The sequence below is a fragment of the Cucurbita maxima genome, unplaced genomic scaffold (assembly GCF_002738345.1).
Source record: "Cucurbita maxima cultivar Rimu unplaced genomic scaffold, Cmax_1.0 Cma_Scf00019, whole genome shotgun sequence".
In the NCBI taxonomy this organism is placed as follows: domain Eukaryota; kingdom Viridiplantae; phylum Streptophyta; class Magnoliopsida; order Cucurbitales; family Cucurbitaceae; genus Cucurbita; species Cucurbita maxima.
Genome location: NW_019272035.1, coordinates 3,840,643 through 3,858,071, shown reverse-complemented (window position 1 = coordinate 3,858,071; position 17,429 = coordinate 3,840,643). Strand labels below are relative to the sequence as shown.

At 35.6% G+C, this 17,429-nt stretch overlaps 1 protein-coding gene across 1 annotated transcript; it reads right to left on the bottom strand.

The window, feature by feature from the left end:
- Positions 1 to 2,933: 2,933 nt before the first annotated feature.
- On the bottom strand, positions 2,934 to 16,741 carry LOC111493558 (anaphase-promoting complex subunit 2). Its single transcript, XM_023143289.1, has 16 exons — positions 16,369 to 16,741; positions 16,173 to 16,262; positions 15,785 to 16,022; positions 11,417 to 11,712; positions 11,181 to 11,252; positions 9,819 to 10,060; positions 7,526 to 7,942; positions 7,208 to 7,409; positions 6,973 to 7,087; positions 5,440 to 5,519; positions 4,979 to 5,098; positions 4,767 to 4,855; positions 4,594 to 4,675; positions 3,788 to 3,979; positions 3,546 to 3,614; positions 2,934 to 3,466 (listed from the first exon to the last, which is right to left on the bottom strand). Exons 1-16 carry the CDS (start codon positions 16,597 to 16,599, stop codon positions 3,344 to 3,346), a joined length of 2,658 nt encoding a protein of 885 aa, XP_022999057.1. The 5' UTR covers positions 16,600 to 16,741; the 3' UTR covers positions 2,934 to 3,343.
- Positions 16,742 to 17,429: the final 688 nt, after the last annotated feature.

The window sequence follows — 17,429 nt, the reverse complement described above, 5'->3', positions numbered from 1 at the left end:
ATATATATACATATGTATACTCACTGCCAGTGGCAACGTTATATCAGTCTATCTAGTCTCTAAATTTTTATGTAAAGATTTATTTATTTTATAATCTTAAAAAGTACCAGGGTTTTGAGGAAGTGTTGGTTTGGAGGAGTGAGCTAACGGCATAACAATTCTAGATTTCTACTTGTTATCTAGAAGGTGCTTAAATAATAAAAATTGAAAATAATGTATAGTGAAAATCCCCTGTATGCTACTAAATGGACATGCATACTAACATATAGTCTACTAAATTCAAATGACAAAACTATTCTATGCATGTGCAGTTTTCTAGGTTATGATGTCACCGATAGTCGTATAAGAGTCTTATCTTTACCTGAAAAAAAAAGAGGAGTATTTTAAGTACCTTTAACGGTCGGAGTATTTTAAGAAATACTCAGTACGTAACTCCGCTATTAAGACTAGGTGCAAGCACATATAATCATGAGTGAGACCTATCATATCTGTCTATATTCCTTCGGCAGCTATCTTAAGCAGGTAATTGGATGTGTATTTACTATTCTACACACGATCCATACATGTGAGTATGGTCCTACTAGTCGGTTCGCACACCTTCTAAACCCCTTTCTTGTCGAGGAACATTCTCTAGTAGCTGTTGTTGTCGAACACTTTTAAGGATTAACGGTCGTCATAGCAGCATTATGGTAAACATAATGATCATTTCCCTGCTTTGTAATGTAAAGGAGAAGGGGTATCCCATGATACATGAACACATAATCATGGATGAAGTCCCAACATTTTTTTCCTTTCATTATCATGTATAACAAGCCCTCTAGCGTTTTCTTTTATGTCATATCATTTTATCATATCTCCACGCATATATCGGGGTTGTGCATTATACCAATTTATCATATTGCATATCGGTCATATCATATATCATTCACATCAAACATATGTCATATCATAAGCTTATCATATATTCTAACATATAAAATCATATCATGCACATACCATATCATATATCATCATATTCTCCTATCACGAGCACATCTTCAAACATATTCTATCTTAACATATCATATCGTAAACATATCATTTTATCACATACAACATAACATTCACATATTATAGCGTACACATATAATTTCATAACCGTTCAAATATACGAGCATATGACATGTGCGAAGCCACCAGTACGTGTCATCATACAACATACCATCATTATGACACATTATGAGATGGATAACAACTCGTTCTCCAAAAGTTGTAATATCATATCGTTCTTTTTTGAGAAAACTATCACGAGCGTGTCTCATGCTTCTTTCGGCTTCTTGTCATCCCAAATGTGTTCTAATGTCTCTATTTGTGTAAGATGTCATAATCATCCTCCTCTAGTGGTGTAGTTTCACTTCCGTCGACAACCAAAGGTCTTGTCCTTGTAGATAGGACATCATGCTTGTTGCCCACCTGATATAGTTGTTGTTGAGTTTCTTTTGATAACTTGGATATTACAATCGTGTTTGCAGTATCTCAATAATATCAAACAAGCTTTACTGACATAGAACTTACAAAGTCACAAACTACTCATCACAAATAAACTCACTCACTAATAATCTCAATAAATTGTTTCTGATATGGAAGATTAGGTAGAGTCCAACCACATAGCATACAAAGAGTTTCAAGAGATCTATAACCTATTACAACATTGCTCGGATATCAAATTATTGAGTGCATCATTTTTTTTTTTTTTTTTTTTTTTTTTTTTTTTTGGGGGAAACACTTACATGTTTTATTAAAAACAATCAAGAAGGAACTATGAGACACTCTTTAGGATATTAATTTGGTAGGTTAAAAAAAGATATTTGTAGTAAAGGCTAGACCATGTGGACCACTCATTTGTTTCTTCTAGAATATTTCTTTAATAACTAGATATCTAGAAACTTCTAGATAATGGACTCATGCTCTAAGTGGGCTTATTAGATTTCTTGATAATTGGGCTCTCACTATGGGTTTGACCCAGTTGGGTTCGTGATGATGTTTTAACAACAGAAATATCATGACCGTTTATGTATCCAAGGGATATTTTGGCAGGATCACAAGGGACATAACGGCTAGTTACAAGTTCAAAGACTTGAAATAGTAGATGATGGCAGATGTCAAATCTTGTCTCATGACTCGTGATCAGTAGTTTCAACAAGTTTCCGTATGGAAATAATTAGCGGATTTGTCAACTCACTCCTAATTGTGAACTCATCTTATGGGGGTAAGAGTCATCCCTTACAAGTTCTATGATGGATTTAGTTGAACCAATAGTGTTCCTACCGCAGTGATGAGATATGCAACCTTTCATAGTTAGTATTAGATTATCATGACTGGAAGAAATTATTCTCACTCAAACCATAGAAATTCAGAACTTACTCAATATTAAAGATCGAGTTGCATATGATCCTGTGAAATAGTAAGCTTCACAATTAACGAATTTTTAAAAATAGATTATATATTTCATGGTTCAGTCGTAGTCGTATAGTAAGCTTGATGCCAAAGTTATCAACCACCTTATTGAGTTTTCTAAACAAAGCTTATGGACACTACTATAATCCATACAAGGATTTGCGAAGGTGACATCCCATTCCATTTTCTCCTTGAGCAGCAAACTCACAAAAGTCAATTCAGTAACCGGAAAAAGTATCAGAATACTCAATTCCATAAATTTATGTGGTAACCAAGCTGTATGCATCACAATTGACTTTAACTTAACCCATTTACAATCAATGCAAGAACAGAAAACAAATTCTAGGTAAAGGCACCATCGCATCATGCCAACCTGGATACAAACTGACCTTCACGAATCATTTTAGGAATAGATAAAGACTTTAGTGATGCAATGAAAGAACAGGTAGGAGATGATAAATTGTTATATGAAACAAAAGAAGAAATAATATATCATTACTAATAAGTAACAAAACATTACAATAATGTATGTGTTCTTTAAATCTTCACAATAACTCGCAAGAGATTTCTCATCATAATTAAGTTGATAGAGGATCTTACACACACAAACACCTACGGACTACCCTAAAGAATCTCACTCTAAATAGATTTCTTGATCTACAAAACCATTCTAAGATACACAATTTTTGCCAGTAATGGTACCACGTTCGTTCTTTAGACAGGTTGATTTAAAATTATTTTAGGCTGTTCATAATAATCCCTAAATATTCAACCTAATCTTCGATATCTATGGGAAAAATTAGAGAACTTGTAGAACATTAATTGAAAAAAATAGTACATAGGAACTAAATCATATAAATTTTCCCTGATGTAATGCGTGTGCCAGAATTTGATTGTGGGGAGCAGTTTATTTCTTGAGCAGGTACATTCCATCTCTGAGTTCTAATTTCTCTTCAGAAACAAGGCCAGATAAAAAGCTTTGTAGCTGTTGGATTGACTTGTCATAAGAAGGATCCGCTACACAAAACATCTGCACAAATGTTTTAATTTTGTTAGCCTTCTATATTCTTCACATCCAATTATCCACATAATGTTACAACTATTCTTACCTTGAGAGTATTGTGAATTCGATCTAAAGCCATACTTCCAAAATTTGTGAGCATCCCCAAGATGAATTTCTATTAACAAAGTGACCAAACAAAAAGAAGAGAAGAATAGCATTTGTTAACAGACTCCAATTGAGAGAGGAAGCTGCTTCTAAATCAAGAAACTCAATTTGTATGGACTAGAAAGGAACTACCCAAAGAAAATAGGCCAATATATGTTACACTCTGGCATTCTGATTACTTACCTCGTAGATAGTCATTTCTTTACGTATTTGGTCCTCAACAGAAGCAACAGAACCCTCTCCCTCATCCTCGCCAACCATGAGGTCCTCATTATTGCCGTTATTTGAAACATTTTTACTTGTGTCGATCATATTTTCTATGAGGACATATACATGGTCGGTGGAATCTGCAGCACGGGACTCCGTGAGAATTCCCTTCAATAAAAACAGCATATGACATAGTTAGTTTTGCAAACTGGGAAAGTTAGCCATGTGAGTCTCTTTCAGTGCAATACAGAACTCATCAATCCGGTACTATAGCAAGTACCATGGTATGTAGCATTTAGGGAAAAGAAAAGTGATGAAAAGAAGGGTGGAATTGGCTGTAGCCCTTGGTGAAATATTGGCAACTCTCCATCAGATAAAGGTAAGAAACATTGGGTCCCTGAATTCAAATTGTTAGATCTCATATTTATGTGACTCCTTTTCTAGGCTATTGTTTTTGTAGGCCTCTTTGTTTAAATTCAATTGATTCTTGGTTGTTCCATTAACTTAAACGAATAAAACTATGGAGGGTTTGTTTAAAAAGTAACAGAGTGTTCAAAGATATGGAAAGGGTAGGATAGAAAAGTGTGAGTTAGATTTTTTTTTTTTTATTTGGTTACCAATCCCATCAGATTTCTGTAAACAGTGACTTCAGCCCCTTGAAATCAATACTAACTGGGCAGGATTTTCGTATTAGTTTAGGGAGCGGCTAAATTTTAAGTAAATTTTTCTTTCTTGGTGCTTTCCTTTATTTCACTTTTCACTGCAAAGAATCTCAAGAACACCTTATTAACCCAGAAGTTTATCCGCCGAGAAAGTACATCTACTGGCAAACCAATTGCAGCTGCAAGACTCTTAGCACTCCAACTGTAAAAAAAAAAAAACGTTTATATTAAGCACATATAGTTCTGTCATACACTAAGTATAACTAGTTGGGCTAAGTGTAACAGATTTCTACCTTTTTTGATGTTGGAATTGCATAATAATCACTGCATGAACGGGAGCTACAGTGAACTGCACTTCTCTATCTTCAAATTGCAACTCCAACTACAACAGATGAACCATAAGAGTATTTAAGGTAAAAAGAAAAATATTCTCATGAGTTTCAATTCCGAGCACAACAGTTTGCACATTCATATTAATAGTAGATGATGAGGACCGTTAACTGACCTTTACTGTACCAAGATTTCTCTTCCACTGTAGCTTACGAGGTGTCTTAATTTCATGAAACCTCTGAGCATAATCTGTAAGCAGATGATCCACTGATGCAGGTAGGTTTAAGTTTTCATCCTAAAATTCACCGTGGTTAGAAGGTTCCCCAAAGAAATTGAAACATCTGAAATCTACTTCTAAGAACAAGTGCTGACAAATGAAGAGTTTTTTTACTCCCCCAGAATAGTTCACTTCTGCGTAGAAACCTCCTTCCAATGCCCAAGGAAAATCAAGAAACAAGCATGCCGAAGTATAAGGAAGGTCGTATATTATATGTATACACATATATATGAAATGTTTCATTCCAATGGATCTTTCAATGCTAAGACAACTAATGCATCATCATTCAATATAGGGCAACGAGGTGTGAATGTTCTGCATAAATATCACTACATTTTTACACGAAAATATTTTCTCACCTGAATTGGAGGCCAGAAATTTGAAGACAAGATAGTTGCATCAAAGTCATTCATTGAAATCGTGCTCTCCTTGAGATCAACTAGATGAACATACATGAAAAAGGAAATTAGTCAGTACTTTCAGAGTATAACATGATACTTCCGGTAGAGTAGCAAGAGTGCTAAACAATATGATGAGCTTATATATGACGTAAGAAACAGATGTCAAGAGACATTGAGCTGTCAGGTTGGGAAAATTGTTGTGTACGAGAAGCACTATTTTCAGAACGACATTTCTATATTTAGTTCAGTGGGCAAAGGGGCAAGGAGGGAGAAAGAGATGGAAATAATACCAGTTTACCTTCTGGATTATTTAGAACAATCTTTCTTTGGTTTCCTCACTACACAACTATAGTACATGTTTCTTCTACTTAATTAGATAGTTCACATCTCATAGTCTTGGCCAATGATTTATCAGGCCATATGAAGAGGATACTTTCATAACTATGATTTCAAATATCAATCTACCTTATTAATTCATGGAAGATGGAAATTAGACATAATACTTATTGCAAAAAAAGTTTAGGGGGAGCAAAACAACCGAACTTTCAGATTTTTCCATTTTAAAATCCATTGAATCGGTTGATTTCGATTTATTGGTACATAAGCTGAATTTAAAAATCAAGCTAACTGAAGTATCCTATACGTACTCAGCAGCCCAGCCCTTCACGCCATTGTTCAGCCTAACCCACACCAGTGGAGCATCCACTCAATAAACTGTACAGTTTTCTACCCACCCAGCCCCAGTCCACGCTTACACTTGATTTCCAAGCCTAATTTTTTTGTCTAAATCTCTCTCTCAAATTTCAGTGTCTCATGCCTCTATCACAGTTCCTTGCCACTCAATCTGATCTCTCACACCTTAATCGCACCTCATATTTTCGTCTCTATCCTCTCTCTCTCCCGAAGTTCTTATCCCCACCTTCTGCAGCTATAGTTCTATCCCAAGTCCCTCTCTTGCTTAAACCGACTCAAGTAGTCAACCTAGCTAAAACACTCTATTTGTAACAATTTTTGTGAAACCACCCTCTTGATCAGAAAGCTTAAATTTTATGGGGGCATGTTGTTCTGGCAATCTTTTAGGAGATTTTAGAGAGAAATGTGAAGATTTTTGTTGATTCATTTGAAGAATACGAGAGTTCTTATTAGACTTATAGAACTTTCCGAAGTTCTTTCCCAATCCTTTTTTATAATTATGATTCCCTCCTGCTAAACCGATTCTCTCGACTCTCTCCTCAGCCGTGTGAGCTAGAGAGATCCTTTTTCTCACCTGACATGTTACAAATGTCAAATATCAACCTTAGCCTCCCACTCTCTGTTGCAAGTAATTATTAAGAACTAAATTTCCTACTAGAGTCTGCATTGCCTAAAATACCAATTTTCCCAACCCAACAGCTTGAAGTCTCTCTCTTCTCCTGTTACTTACGACATGGCTAAGGTAAGATAAGCAGATGGGAGTCATTTCAAAAAGACCACGGGCATTTTTCAACATACCTGTTTGTGATGGCACTTTTATTGTTGCTTTAATATTAGAGTTAGTCCTCTTGGAATCAATTAGATCATTGAGCATAATTTCACACTTCTGCATGCTACTTTCTCCAAAATGAATCTGAAAAATGACAAGGGTATGATAAGAAAAACATTTGAACACAAGAAAACACAGAAAAATTCCTTATTTCTTATTCTTGTGATATGCTAATTGTGGTTTAGAAGGGTGAAAAAAGCACACCTTGAGTAGCTCTAGTGTTCGTATCTCCGAGTCAATGTCATAATCAGACTTATTTAGAAGTTTTTCTGCCAGCATGACACGATATTCATTAACTAGTTGGTCTTTTGAACCAATTATGCTAACTAGCATCCCAAGAATGTCAACCTTCCTTCTAGTCCTCCCACCCTTCAATGGATCAGCTTCTACAGGGTCAGGCTCCCATCTGAAAAAGCAGAACCCATTACTCCATTTAAAACAATACGATGAAGAATAATTACTATCAGCTTAGAGTACACCTTACAAATGGTTCATCCTGCAACACCCTACATATACACGTACCTTGAAGCGTTCATCCAGGCTTGCTTGTCATCAGTGTGAAAATCATCATCTAGACCTACATTTTCTTGACCATCTTCATCTCTATTTAATTCTTCAAGAAGACTAGCACCAGTATTTCCAGATACATTGGAATTTCCACCAGTCCCGTCAGTAAGCATTGTCACAATACATTTGATGGTATCTTTCCTTCCCCTCAAGTATTCCCTTATTGGTTCACCCACTGCTTCAAGAAAAACACCAGCTGAGTCTATTGTGCGGAGTGCTTTGATAGTGGAAACATATTGATGCAATATATCATTCGTTGAAGCTCCAGCAGTAAGTAGGCGATATCGTAGTGCCGAGATGAAAGATTCAACAAGCTTAGAATGTTGCCCAGTGTATTCAAGACACTGTTTTAAATCTTCAATTGCCGGAGAGCTGAAATTTATGTTACAGATTGATTTTTAAAAATAATAATAATAATCATAATCTCTTTGCATTTAAGTACAAAGGTTTGTCTTACGTAATCCAAGAATTTCTATAAAAAAATTTAAAATATTGAAGCTGCTTTTAGAATGTATTAATGTTAAAAGCACATACGATAGACTGTGGGACTACTATCATTTTTGGTTTTGATCACTTGCAACATAGAAAAAATTGTTAAGCCTAAAGAGTATTTTGACTTGAACTAATGTGATGATTACCAGAATGATTACAGAAATTGAATCAGAGTGAATAAATTTCGATAGAAATCACAAGTCAGCTGATCAAATGTAACTGTCATAGTTACAAGACTACTATCTGAAATTCTACAGATTGTGGGTTGGACTAAGGAGTCAAATAAGAAATTTCTTCAACCATTCGAACTAGGAGCATGTGGTATGACTATTGTCTTGGTCACGTCAAGTTCTTGCTTAAGCCAAGGAAACCTGAACCACACGGCCTCAATGACATGAAAGCATATTTCTTGACCAAGTTGGTTAAACTTGGCAACATCCAAGGAGAGGCATGTCTCAGCTTGTTCTATAACCCAAGTAACGTGTCTCCTTACTCATATATAGTTGAACAATCCAAATTGGTTATGCCAAGTGGATGGGAAGCTTTGAGGTCATACATGCAGTCCTTGAATTTAACTTTTTGAGATTTTAGTTATGCTAAATTTATATTTCGGTTCATTTCATGCAGCATATACATTTTTAGTTTCATCCCTAATGTTCTTAAAGTATCAATATTGTCTCTGTGTGGTTGAAATTGAATAAAAAAAATCATAACATTGCTTTTAAACTCATTCTCCTTAAACTCTCCCTCCTTTCAGATCTGGATGAAGCTAATATGAGGGCTTTTAAGGGTATATTAGTAATTAGTTAGAGACTTTCTTGTACTATTTGATTATAATTAGAGGGGGAAAGGGAGGTAGGCATTATTTTGGTGAGTGATTTAGAGTTTGAACGAGGTCTCCAAGGGGGGGTTTCAAGTACCTCGGACACTTGGGTTATCTTGTAGTTCCAATATCTTTTCATATTTTTAACACATTTGAGATCTATCAATTAATGATAGGAATGCTATTAAGGGTATGTCAGTAATTGGTTAGGGAGTTTGTTATACTATTTGGTTATAAATAGAGAAATTGGAGAGGAAGGAGGTAAGCATTGTTTGGTGAGTGATTTAGGGCTTGAGAGAGATCTCAAGATACGGAAGGTCCAAGTACCTCAAACACTTGGTTTATCCAGTATTTTAGTTACCTTTTATCTTTCAATACATATGGGTTCTATCAGCGGCTTCCGGCAATGACAATGGTGGACAGCGGTAACTTTGATGGTTAGAGATGGGGACAACATGGTCGTTGGAGGAGGGATCGAAGGGGGAAGAGGTGGAGCAAGAGGGTTCTTTTTCTTTTTTTAGTTATAAAAATACCACATCGTCATCCTTTATTATAGAAAATCAAGTCCTCTGGTTACAGCCACGTTAACATCTCCATTAGTTATTTAACAAAGACCTTAATTCAAAGACCAAAATAAATAATTTCATAGACCAGGGGGATATGATTGCATGATTTTGAAACCTAGGGACGAAATCAACCTATTACCTAGACCATAGAGACCAAAAGTATAGAGTATACTCTACTTTATATGTTACAATGAGTTGGCATGAAAATGCTCATATTAGGATCTAAAGATGGTTGATAACAAAATGATAACTTTACTGTGATCACCATCTCATTTGACACGAGAAACTTCGACAACAAGTCAATCACAAAATATCCACTCACAGGAAACTAAGCAAGAGAACTACCTCAAAATATAGAAGGCATTACCTGTCGGGATAATCCACTATTATCTCAAAAAGTTTTGCAATCCTCAAGTCTTGCAAAGTCTCATATGCAAAATACTCCAGTCGAGATTGCCACCTAATAAGTCCTTCAGGAGTATCAACTCCAGAATTGAATGAGGATGCATGGGGAGCCAACGATGATTTCAGACTAAGCAAAGGGCTGCTGTTATCAGCAGAATTTCCAAGATAAGCAAGAAGGGAATGCAAAAAATGGAGTGGCACAGCCTGAGTAGTATACAAACCCAAAATAAATAAATAAAACTATTCATCAGGGATACAAATTTAAAAGCTTATCGACTAAAGAAAGCAATGAAATATTGTACGAGAGTCGAGCAAGAAAATTGAGAAACAGTTTACAAATGTAAAGAACTAGTGGTATTGTTCTAATTTTTACATATAAAAATGAAGAATATCTCACTAATTCAACAAGTGCAATCCAATACAAAGACTAAATGAAATGTAAAAAAAATTTGGGGAAATGGGAATATACAAGGAATACCCAACACTACAACAATAAAAAATAAAAACTTTCAATTTAGTTCTTGTTGGGTTGTATATGATGATCAACTCCATCTTAGAATCTTGATCTTCAAATTTAGTTCTTGGAACGGCTTTGATCAATTTGTCAATAACTTTTCCTTTTTTCATAAGCAATCTAACTTATCGATAACTTGGAAATTAGTTGGAGTGTGAATAAGACAGTACCACTAAGGGGTAAAAAACCGAACCAAACTAATTAATCTTATTGGTTTGGTCCAAACCAAACCAAACCAAACCAAACCAACTGGGTCTGACTTAGTTAGCAGTTCAACATAATACATGAACATGAAAAAATATGGCTTTCGTCAAGGAACACCATGAAGATGTGTCTGTTGCATTTTCAATGATGGGAGTGAGAGCAATTAACAATCAGAAATGTGTCCATTGCATACGAACCAGGTTTAAAGGCCACTGTGGACAGCTTTCTTTGATGTCTACCTTTCAGATTAACACTTCATTTTTGTAGAATTCATGCTAACATGTATACCTTCTTCAAACATTTCGTCTCACAACCAGAGCTTTGAAACACACCTTCGAATAACATGAAAGAGTTATAGAATGACTTTACCAATAAGCAAACAGAGAAAGATCCTACATCCTCCAGCTTCCACCTTATTTTTTTCATGGAAAGATTACCTCCAGCATGGCTAATAAATAGTTTAGCTCCGGAAGTTCATTCTCCCATAAGTTTCTTAAACAGACTTGATTACTTGATAGCCCAAAACAAAAACAACTAAATAGATAAACCATTGAGCAACCATCACGAGTTAAGTACACGCTACCACAAAATGCAGAAATGCCTTACCCTTATCCACTCTTTAATAGGCTCCAAAACAGAGCTCCTGTAATCATCGCCAGCAAGATAATCCACTTTTGCCTGCCATGGAGATAAGAAAGCTACAATGAAACCCAGAATAATTTCAAGTATGGAGAAGACTCGTATAAACTCAGTGCCATATACAAAAATATTAGAGAAATAGTATGGATCATAGAGAGAAGAAAAGGATTCTATGAGTGAGAACACGGCAGAAGCCCATTCACCTTTAGGAGTGAGAATATGGCAGAAGCATAGGCATCTTCGGCCATTGATGTAAACCCAAGACTCCTAAGATCAAGAACAACTTTCCCGATGTTCTTCACTAATTGATGGATATTAGAGAACTTCTCCAACTGATAGCTCTCATGAAAATCCCTTTGACCACTCTTGCTGGAGATTCTACCTTTTCCATCTAGATCCATATCATCTTTACATTGGGACTCATAATCTCCGTTTAATTCTCCGGCCATGACAACACTCAACTCTTCCAGCTTTCCCTTAAAATACCAGTGGAGTAAATCTAAAAACATTAAACTGTAAATTAAGGAAACATATAATTTTAATATTTTTTAACAAGAAACGGAACTTTTCATTGATAGGAGCATATTACTTAGAGGATACAAACTCCACAAATGAGTGATTAAAGAAGGCAAGAAAATGAAAAGAAAAAAAAAAACTACAAAGGTTTATTAAAAGCATACTAATTAAGGTTTATGTCTTGCAATGAAAAACTAGTAAAGTGCTTAAAAAGAGAAAACCAGGAAGAAGCCTGCAGACGAGTTTATTAAAAACCATCAAACAAAAACAATGGTTTGTTTTCAAAGATCCAATGATTCCACTTCAACCAAATCTCAGATAATAAAGGTTTAACCACATTAATCCACAAAACATAACATTTGGAAGGTAGAACAGACCCAACCTTGAAACAATTTGGGAAAGACCACTTAAGATTAAACATCAAAAGAACCTTGCACCATTAAGCTCGAGAATAAGGACAATCGAAGAAAATATGTTTGATGGAGTGCCCAGCCACAAATCACAATGAGCAAATAGAGGGGAAAATGCAATTTGATGGCAACTTTCATCGAAGAACCTCGGAAATATTAAGACTTCCATTAAGCATAATCCACACCAAAATGCTAACTCCCTTGGGACTTTTTTATTTCCATAAAGCCACATAAACCTCCTTATCCAAAGGTGAAGTAGAATTCAGGTACCAAGTTAGGGATTTTACTGAAAAAAATACTTGACGTAGACCATTTCCGAAAATCATCAACCAAACCAATAGACTTCAAAGAAGACAGCCCAAGAGAGATTGAAAATCAATGATTTCCTCATATTTTAAAATTCGTCTAAAAATAAGATTCCATGATGTAGATGAACCCCAATGAGCTGGAACTGATTCATTAGGATGTGTAAACAAAGCGAACAAATGGGGAAGTATTCTTTAAATGGCAATCATTTAGCATTGAATCATGCCCAAAAGAAATCCTCATACCATTTCCCAAATTGAAGACCGCAAGGATTCCACATTGTTCCAAGTCTTTGAAATACTCACCAAGGACTACGAAGACTCTTGATACAATTTCCAGCCACATGCTAATCAAAAACCAAGGCTCCGTGCATTTTAACAATTACCTTTAGCCAACAGGAATTTGGTTAATAAATAAATCTCCAACCCCATTATGAAATACAGGCCATATTTCGAATATGTAAAGCATCAAGACCAAGACCTCCATCAGATTGGGCTGCCGAAACTAATTTCCATCTTACCAAGTGATTGACTTTCCGAAAGAAAAATCTCATTAATCTTCTAAAATCATACTGACGTTCGGGGCAAGGGAAATAAGGACATATAATGCAATGGAATGCAAGATAAGATTGAATTGCAAAAAGTCATTTGCCCTCCACAAGATAAATTGAAACGTTTCCAGCTATCAAGCTTTTACTCAAATCGTTTCAAGCACTGGCTTCCAAGAACTCTGATTAGGATGACCCCGAAGTGGAAATCCAAGGTAGAGAAAAGGCAGATACTCTACATTACAGCTCAATCGTGAAGACACTTCCTGAAATTTTTAATCCCCCATATTAATTCTGCAAACAGCTGATTTTTCCCACTAACTTTCTGTTCAGAACACCATTCGAACATCTCTAGGCTTTTGACCAATGTATCATATCATCATAATTACAAAAACAAAATGTCATCTGCAGACTGAAGAATAGATTCATGGACTTCTGTGTGCTGGTGTTGCTTTTCTGATGCTTTTTAAATGGGTTTGAATTTCATGCAATGTTGAAGGGCTCTTCGAGGAATCATGTGTAGTAATGGCTTGAAGGTTGGGAGTTTGATGGAATCTATCTATTAGGTCTTGAGAATCTTTTCTGTTGATTTTGCACCAAGTTGCCTTGTGGGTGGTTTTGAAAGTTATTGAAGTTGCCTTGTGATTGATTTTCTTTGGAAGGTCTGAAGTAGCCATCAGATTTCAGAATTTGGTGGAGCATGATGCATTGTTTGCAACTTCTCCAAGTCTTTCAGATATAGATATACTTTATTAACGGGAGAAAATTTCTCATTGAACAAATGAAAAAAGACTAATGCTCAAAGATACCTACTCTGCAAGGGAGTGAAAAATAGAACTGACGGAATACAAAAAGAACCACTACAGAGAACCAAAAGAAAACAAAATACAGAAAAGAAACTTCCCCAACAAGAAAACACCGAGTGAACCACACAAATAGAAACTAGTAAAAAGAAAGATGGAAAAATTAATCCCCAAGACTGAAGGCTGCAATCTGTCCGAGAACCAAAAGCTTCAGACGAGCTAAGCTTCAACCAAAAGGAAAAACCACCAGGGAGAAAAACAGAACTAAGCCCCAAATCAACAGGCGAGAATCAATGAACCCAAATTGCAAACTCAAAAGAAATCAAACATCAACAACAAATGCCTAGAAATTTTAAAGGAGGAATTGCACACATCTTGAGACCAACAATCTTCAAGAAGAGGATGAGAAATCTTGTCACATTATAATTATTTCTTAAACCGAAAACGAAATTTTTTCCTTGAGTTAATAAAAAGAATATAATGCTCAAAGGATACAAGCTCCACATAGAATTGAGAAGAAACAACAAAGTTTCCATTTAACAGTATCTCCAAGAATATGCATACGCCCATTTTCAATCCAAAGCAAAACTTCGTTAACCATAAACAGATTTATTGAACAAGCTACATTAAAAGATTTTTCTAACTCCAGCGAGATTATGCTCCATTGATCAAGAACTTTCCCTTGCAATGACCATCCGCTAAGTTCCAACAATTTCTACAGCTTCTTTCCTTTTTAACCCAATAACACTAAGGTGAGAGATTTGGAAGCCCAGAACAAGGCAAAAAATCCATTACAAGTTCGGAATAATGCTTTCCATTAACCAACTCAAAATATGAAACTTCCTCCTCATCATAGCACCCAACCAAACAATCTATCAAAGCATCATGAATCATTTTTCAAAAAACCAACCAGCTCCTTTTATTTATACGAACTTAAACCATAACTACCGGTCTAGTGTCAAAAGGTTTTAAACAATACATTCAAGAATCCATATTCATAGCAATTTGACTTCTTACATAATCGGAAAATCAAAGTCAGCTCTTCTTTTATGTTCTTGGGCTTATTCCTAAAGGGCAAGATTGTTGATTACTTTTGGGATTAGATGGTGCTTGCCTAAAAGAAAAGATGAGGCTCTTTTCAAACTTATTATGGGATCTTTCTTCAAGGATAAAAGTTGTATTTCGAGGTTTGATGCTATTTCGGCAACGTTGTAGAAACTTTGGCTTGAGAGGAACCAGGGAATCTTCAAAGAGAACACAATTAGCATTGATGGGTTGTGGGAGTCCATTAAACTCTTTACCTCCATCTGGTATTCTCTCTCCAACTTATTGTAATTGTGACCCTGTGCATATCTCGGCTAATTAGGTCTTTTTTGTAACCTTTTAGCCAGAGGGGGATATTTGGTCTTCCCTTTTTTGTATGACTTTTTATGTCAAGTCGAAAGAAAACTGTAAGGAAAAATATATTAACAATATATTCAAACTGAAATTGCTTTTTACAAGCTAAGGAATTAGATATCTTGTTGAATCTATCAACTACAAGTAAAACGAATTCATGCCCCCACTGAGTTTTTGGCAATCCATGGTAAGTCTCCCAAATGATAAAATCTTATTATTTTTGTCTTGAATGTTTATTTCAGCCTTGTAGTAAAAGTATTAATGAACTATACTGCCAATTCCTGGGGTATTGTTAAATGGAAAGGTGAAGTTTTCCATTTTTTAGAACATGGAAAATTGACAATTGTCAATAGTCTTATAATCATTTCACGAGTTTATACACTCAATTCTTTCATGTGTTGTAGTGAAGGTATAAAGATCCAAAGAAATATAAGACTCAAGTAAGGAATTTGAACCTCACCTGGAAACAAGTCGCAAGGCGTAAGCATCAAAAGTCTTCAAAACATTTGAAAATTAGAAAATTTCTATCAAGTACGAAAGATAAAGATTGATCCATGTAATGAATTAGAGCAATTAGTGGAATATAGGTACCAGGAAAATGCCGAGGAAGTGTAGCCATAAGAACTGAGGAAACAAGTAGTTGATACTTTGCAAAGACACGAACTACTTCAGTTTCAGCGTCATATTGACGTCCTTTCTCCATTACATCATATTTGTAAGACTGTAAAACATGAACCAGTATTGACAAGAACTCCTCCTGACATTTCTTTTTCAAGGAAACCTCTTCTAAAGCTTTACATAGCACTTCTCGAACTTCCTCATCTGAATGCTGTATTTTAAATGGTTAACATATGCTAATTCACGAAAATGGCTAGTTTCTCAATCTAGCACCAAGCCATGTTTAGACAAATTCACAAACTAAAAAGTAAGCAAATTCAAACAAGTCATTAATGGATGGGAGAGCTTTGTGCCAACATACAGGCTGGTTGCAGGTGTTCAGAAGTGCAATATTCTGGTAAGCATCAAAATGCCCCCAAAACTCCATAGCACCATTTGTCTCGAAATTTTCCTGAGATCCAAAACACCATATGCTGCTAAGACAAATGTCATAAACTGGTGCGCTAAATCGTTAGGTTAAAAAGATAAAGAAACGCATTGCAAAGCAAGTAAAAGACCTCTAGGGCTCGAAGGAAGTGATTGAGGACAAGAGATTCGAGGCCGTGCTTGCAGAGGGATTGTACGTGAGCGACGAACTCCGATCGCAATGATAGATTTCCAGTGTCGTTGAGAAGCGCCTCGGTAGCAGCACAGAATTGGGCGTAGATATTGAGAATTTCTTGAATTTCATCATCGCTCAGGGAATCGAGAGCCCCTAGATCACACAAGATAGAGCCGGATTCCTCCATAGATGCTCTGGAGGTACTGGTTTCGCTACTTGGAAGTGAAATGGAATGAGCTCTGGCCGAAGACCCTTTACAGGGTTTTTGTTCTCAGTGGAGGGTTTGAAAGGTACCCTTTGGGCTTTGCCGCCATAATATTAATTCATCGCTACGTAATAAAGAAATTCTAGTAAAGGAAGCAAATTTGCTCTCGTTAAGGTGTTACGAAGAAATCAATGTACTTAAAAAACAACTTGGGAGCGTGATGATAAGATGAGAGACAACTTGAATTGTTCTAGTCTAAGTACCGTTCATATGTTCTCCAATTTTCGCTCTCTAGTGTTAGCAGTTTCAACCCCTTCGAAACTAAAGAAATCACATACACTTAGAAAAAATTTTAGGTGTAAATGGTGATCCTCCCAAGGTAACCGTGAAATTGTCTAATTGTTTGCAACATTTGAAACATCACTGGTTAACTCAAACGTGGTAGTTTGTAACCAAGATTTTGTTTCAATCTTAAGATTAAACAGGAATTCTAGTCTAAGTACCGTTCATATGTTCTCCAATTTTCGCTCTCTAGTGTTAGCAGTTGCATTTTGCTTTTATACCTAACTTTTGGTTCTAAAAAAGAATTTGAGACAAAAATTCAATTGAAATCCCTCCAATGACAATTGATTGCTTGCAAAGGTATTTAGAAAATGGTATAAAAATGAACAAGAATAAGTAAATTATGGATCGGTGTGGCAACCTAGAGGGTGTGGATAGGGTTTTAATAATAAAATTATTTAAATGCCATTAATTTTTCTAATTATGAAAATTTTAAATAAATATCTTATGATAATTAATACAACAAATAA